This window comes from Oratosquilla oratoria, chromosome 40 (genome assembly GCF_046742065.1).
Source record: "Oratosquilla oratoria isolate Oo_2021 chromosome 40, ASM4674206v1, whole genome shotgun sequence".
NCBI lineage: Eukaryota > Metazoa > Arthropoda > Malacostraca > Stomatopoda > Squillidae > Oratosquilla > Oratosquilla oratoria.
Window position 1 is genome coordinate 45,612,698 of NC_134816.1, and position 6,338 is coordinate 45,619,035.

Consider the following 6,338-nt stretch of genomic DNA (forward strand, 5'->3'; position numbering starts at 1 on the left):
AACATCTGCACTAACGCCAACACTAACACTAACACTAATAGTAAAACTAACATTAACAGTAACACTAACACTAACGGTAACACTAATAGTAACACTAACATTAACACTAACTCTAACACTAACTTTAACACTAACACTAACATTAACACTAACATTAACGCTAACACTAATAGTAACACTAACATTAACGTTAACTCTAACACTAACTTTAACACTAACACTAACATTAACACTAACATTAACGCTAACTCTAATAGTAACACTAACATTAACAGTAACGCTAACACCAATATCAGCACTAACATTACACTAACACTAACGCTAACTCTAACACTAACTTTGACACTAACACTAACACTAACGCTAACACTAACACTAACGCTAGCACTAACACTAACTCCAACACTAATACCAACACTAATTCTAACACTAACACTAATGCTAGCACTAACACTAAAACTAACACTAATATCAACACTAACACAAATACCAGCCCTAACTCTAATACTAACGCTAACACTAACGCTAGCAATAACACTAACACTAATACCATCACTAACTCTAACACTAACACTAACACCCACAACAACACCAACATCATCACCAACATCCGACACCATCACCAACACTTACACCGCTGCACTTTCTTCTTCAATACCTTCTCCATCTTCGCTTCTCCACCTCCACCTACTCCCCACCACCTCACCTCCAGCCCTCCACCTACTCCTCATCGCTATCCCCTCCACCATCCCCTCCACCACCTCCTCCACCTTTTGAAGCTGTAAGGAATTTATTCACCAGTCGACAGCCAGAATAAAACTATTAAATTGTGGCTGCCGAGGAAGAGGCCAATGGTGGATGGGGAGGGGAAGGTAAAGGAAGGGGAGGAAGAGAGGAGGGGGAGGAAGAGAAGAGGGGGAGGAAGGGAGGAGGGGAGGAAGGGAGGAGGAGGAGGAAGGGAGGAGGAGGAGGAAGGGAGGAGGGGAGGAAGGGAGGAGGAGGAGGAAGGGAGGAGGAGGAGGAAGGGAGGAGGGGAGGAAGGGAGGAGGAGGAGGAGGGGAGGAGGAGGAGGAAGGGGAAGTGGACAGAAGAAGGCTAGGAAGGGAAAGAAGGAGATGGGAAGGGAGGGGAAGGGGGTGGGGATGGGATGGGGGAGGAATGGGGGAAGGGGTGGGGGAAGGGATGGGGAAGGGGAGGAATAGGGATGGGAAAGGAGTGGGGAAACGATGATGAAGGGGTGGGGAAGGGGTAGAGGATTGATGGGGAAAGGATGAGGAATGGATGGGAGGGGTGGGGAAGGAGATGGGGGAGGTGGGGAAGGAATGGGGGAAGGAATGGGGAAGGGGTGGGAGAAGGGGTAGGGAAGGGGTGGGGAGGAGATGAGGAAGTTATGGGAAAGGGGATGAGGGAAGGGTAGGAGTAGATTTACTGCAAATGGAGAGCATTATAGTAAGTGAAGGAGGAGGAGGAGGAGGAGGAGGAGGAAGAGGAGGAGGACGAGGAGGAGGAGGAGTAGGAGGGGAAGGTAAAATGGGGAGGAGGGGGAATGGGGGGTGGGGAAGACCTATGGTTATTTGGTTCGATATTTGCAGCCCAATGGGAGCGATCTGACAGAACCTCATAAGGCAAAAGGGCTTAGCCCATCCCTTCCGTGCCATGACGCATCAGGGAGGACGACCAATCCTGGCCCACCTTGTATATGTCCTCTTTTACGTTTTCTACATATTTATATGTTTAATTGACTTAATATTTGATATCCATACATATATCATAGATATACCAAGGCTTTTTCCCCTTACAAGGGGGGTAGCCAAAAAGAAAAAGGCATAAAATCATTCCCATTTGATATCCAATTTGAATTAATATCTATTATTTTTATTAGGTATTTTTTATATTCACTTTTGTATTAGATATACATATGCTTTCATTTTATACAGCCTGCAATCAGTAATACTTATTATGAATTAATATATTTTATATATATGATAAAGTTAGAAATCATTGTGGTTTAAACCAGTAAAAAAGCCTGAAGGGGTTTAAGGCAATGCGAGTTAACTCTGTTCTAACTCTGATTCGATTTCTATTCTGGCAGACGATTCTATTCGGCCCGTAGGCGCATTTCCCCGTCTTTGAAGGGGTCGTGGTCGGGTAAGGTCCATTTCCATCTGGGGTCCGCCTAGGAACTAGGTTTAATCAGCTGTTCTTAAAAACAATAACAGAGGCAACAACAACAATAACAACAATAGCAACAACAATAATAGTAATAACAACAACAGCAACAGCAACAATAATAGTAATAACAACAACAGCAACAACAACACCAATAACAACAACAGCAACAACAACAACAACAACAACAACAGCAACAACAATAACAGCAACAGCAACAACAATAATAGTAATAACAACAACAATAACAACAACAGCAATAACAACAACAGCAACAACACCAATAACAACAACAACAGCAACAGCAACAGCAACAGGAACAACAACAACGACAACGATAACGACAACAACAGCAACAGCACCACCACCACCAACACCAACAACAACAAAAACAAAAATAGCAACAACAACAACAAAAACAGCAACAAAAACAACAACAACAACAACAACAACAATCTATATCTCAAAACACCAATTTTCAAAAATCGCTGAATCTATTTATTTTTGCATCAATTTTATGAAAATAAATCCCATTTCGGAAATATTCAAATGTAGATCACTGTAATGAAATTAAGATTTTGAGATTATGGGAGATCAAAAGAAAACTGAAAATGTGAAAATCAAATGGAAAATCAAACGAAGACGAAACAAAACGAAAAAGGAAACGAAACCTACTGGGAAAGTAAGAAATTCGGGAACAGAAATCAGGAATTAAAACAGACGAAACAACCTGAAAAAAAGACGAAAACTTTTGAGAAATGAAATAACTCGGGGGACGACGGAATCGGATCCTAGAACGGACGAAACGAATTGAAAAATGAACGAAGATTTCTGGTGTTATGAGGCCGAATTAGTTATGCATCGCCTCCAGGTCTGACCTTAGGGACGGGACGAGGGTGACTCAACGCTCAACACTCGAAAGGTCAACAAAATGCGCACACACACGCACACGCATGCACACACGCATACACATACACACACACACACACACACACACACACACACACACCCCCACACACACAAACACACACACACACACACACACACACACACACACACACACACACATATGTATATATATATATATATATATATATATATATATGATGTAAGCGGAATAGGAAACACAGGAGTCTTGGTCTTGAGTTTATTCCTGACTAGTTTCGCAGGTATGCTATTCATATTCCTTTGAAAAAGCATACCTGCGAAACTAGTCAGGAATAAACTCAAGACCAAGACTCCTGTGTTTCCTATTCCGCTTACATCAACCTGTCAGAATGTCTCAAACATATATATATATATATATATATATATATATATACAATATATATGTATATATATATATATATTATATATTACATATATTATATATATTACATATAATATATATATATATATATATAATATATTATATATATATATATATATTTTATATATATATATATGGAAGAAAGTATACGTTGGACTCTACGAGTACGTTCGAACGTTGAGTTCAGCGTATACTTTTCTTCCATAAAATGGTTCCTGGACTCCAGCTATTTTCGAATATATATATATATATATATATATATATATATATATATGTATATATATATATGATAATTTGGTTCAATGTCACAAATTCCTTCCTATCAGGAGGCTAGGACGGTGCCCCTTACAAAGGATTTTGTGGCTTGTAATTTAATGAACCATACCCTTAGTTTAACTCATCAGTGGCAGGGTTCAAACCGCCATCATTTCGACCTTCGCCACAAGTAGAGACGCCCTAACACATACACCCTTACACTTACACATATATAAACATGCACATACACTTACATATACACACACGTATACACACACACAAATACATATGACTCGATGGCGCGGTGGTAGCGTTCATAGCCGCCACTACGGCAGTCCGTGTTCGAATCCCACCCAGGGCTGAAATAATTTCAGTATCGCTGTGCTGCGAGTCGTTACTCCAACTCTCGTGGGCGGAGAGTTTGGGGTGTGTGTGTGCGTGTGAGGTCACAGTATTACCCATAGATCGGTCATATAGTATTATGAGCTCTGAGCTCTCTTCCGGGAGGGAAATGGCTGTCGATCACGAGTCCAACACGTGATCCAAGACCATGGTGGGGAATCACGCATAGGTACATGTGTACGTTTGTGTTTGTCAGGCACTTTGCTCAGGGGTGGTTTTTCTGACGCCGTCAGCAAAAAGGAGCTGCCAGCTGACCAGGCACTCGCTGACGAAACCCTGGCTGACCTCTCGAACTAACCCTGACCTTTGACCTGAGACGAGGTTGCTTACTCACCAGTGCCTACGTTCTTCCTGGGAGCCCTAAGGGTGATGACGCAGAATCTCCCCTGGGGGACCGACTTCCCCCCCTTCTGGTCCTCGGGGGTTCTCCGGGAAGAGGGTCCTGGGGGAGAGGTCACGTGGCTGTCCGGGGGTTGCCGGACGACCCGGGGAGTCTCTCCGGACGGCTTCGTCCAGATCGCGGTGTTCCTCGTCGACATCTTCGGCAGGAAGATCCTGAGGGCCATTCTTCGCTTCTTCGGGGGTCCGCCTCCTGAAGAACTCGAGACCTTCTTGGGTCTCATGGTCCTTGTAAGGCTTCCTTGTAGAACTCCCTGGGCCCTTCAGCACCTCGGGGAGTTCGTTGACACTCTATGACACTCTACGTACTCCCAACGCAACACTAGCTCGCGCACTGGGGCACTGCGCATGCGTGTATCGGTGCCGCGGGTTGTCTGCTGACTGAGGTCGGGGGCTCTGATTGGTCCTGAGATGGAGGAGGGGGTTGGGAGGGGGAGGGGGAGTGGGGTACGCACGCACGCACGCACACACACACACACACACACACACACACACACACACACACACACACACACACACACACACACACACACACACACACACACACACACACACACACATTAATTTTCACTTCAGAGCACACTCAGACTTGTTATTGACGTGACATATGACACTGTAGTGACGTCAAAATGTCTATAATGATAACGTCAGATAGTGTTAATGACGCCATAGATTGCTCGTTAATGATGTCACAGATTATTTATCAATGGCGTCACAAATACCTGATCAATGACGTCACATACTGTGTTAATGACGTCACTGTGTTGATGACGTCACAGATGGACAAGTGAAGGAAAATCATAAGATAATGATGGTGAGGTTAGCGGAGAGGAGGAGGAGGAGAGGGAAGAAGGAAGGAAACGGTAAATGAGGTGGACAAGAAAGAAGGAAGAGAAGAAGAAGAAGAAGAAGAAGAAATGAAGAACCAAAAAAGAATATGGCGAAGGAGGGGAGAGAGAAGGTATGAAAAAAAGGGGCCAGGCAAACAACGTTGATTAACAGAAGGAGGGGGAGAAAGAAGGGAAATAGAAAGAAGAAGAAGAAGAAGAAGAAGAAGAGATATAAGGAAGGAAGGAAGGAAGGAGAGGAAGAAGGAGGAGGTGAAGGAGCATAAAGAGAAGGAGGAGAAGAGGAGGAGGGGGAAGAGGAAGAGAGGAATGAGTAAGAAAAGGAAGGAGAAGGAACATGAAGAAGAGGACTAGGAAGAGTGTGAAGATGAGGAAGAGAGAGAGGAGAAGCAGGAGGAAGAGGAGGAGGAGGAAAAGGAGGAGGAGGAGCAGAAGTAATGAGAGAAGAAGGGAACCAACACATGTAGAGATGAAAGGGAAAGGAAGAGAGAGAGAGAGAGAGAGAGAGAGAGAGAGAGAGAGAGAGAGAGAGAGAGAGAGAGAGAGAGAGAGAGAGAGAGAGAGAGAGAGAGAGAGAGGGAGAGAGAGAGAGTGAGAGAGAGAGACAGAGAGAGTGAGATAAAGAGAGAGATAGAGAGAAAGAGAGAGAAAGATGGAGAGAGATAGAGGGAGAGAGGGAGAGAGAGAGAGAGGGAGAGAAAGAGAGAGAGAGAGAGAGAGAGAGAGAGAGAGAGAGAGAGAGAGAGAGAGAGAGAGAGAGAGAGAGAGAGAGAGAGAGAGAGAGAGAGAGAGAGAGAGAGAGAGAGAGAGAGAAAGATAGAGAAAGATAGAGAAAGATAGAGAAAGATAGAGAGAGAAAGAGTGTGTGTGTGTGTGTTTGTGTGTGTGTGTGTGTGTGTGTGCGCGTGTTTGTGTGTGTTTGTGTGTGTGTGTGTGTGTGTGTATTCACTTTCACT

General features: G+C 43.9%; 1 protein-coding gene across 1 annotated transcript in view; it reads right to left on the reverse strand.

The window, feature by feature from the left end:
- Pbp95 (proximal sequence element A Pbp95) overlaps window positions 1-4,852 on the reverse strand; it is a 127,927-nt gene extending 123,075 nt beyond the window's left edge. Inside the window, exon 1 of the mRNA XM_076177688.1 lies at window positions 4,470-4,852. Within this exon, the coding sequence (XP_076033803.1) occupies window positions 4,470-4,758 (289 nt within the window). The 5' untranslated portion in view covers window positions 4,759-4,852. The remainder of the gene's footprint in view (window positions 1-4,469) is intronic.
- Window positions 4,853-6,338: the final 1,486 nt, after the last annotated feature.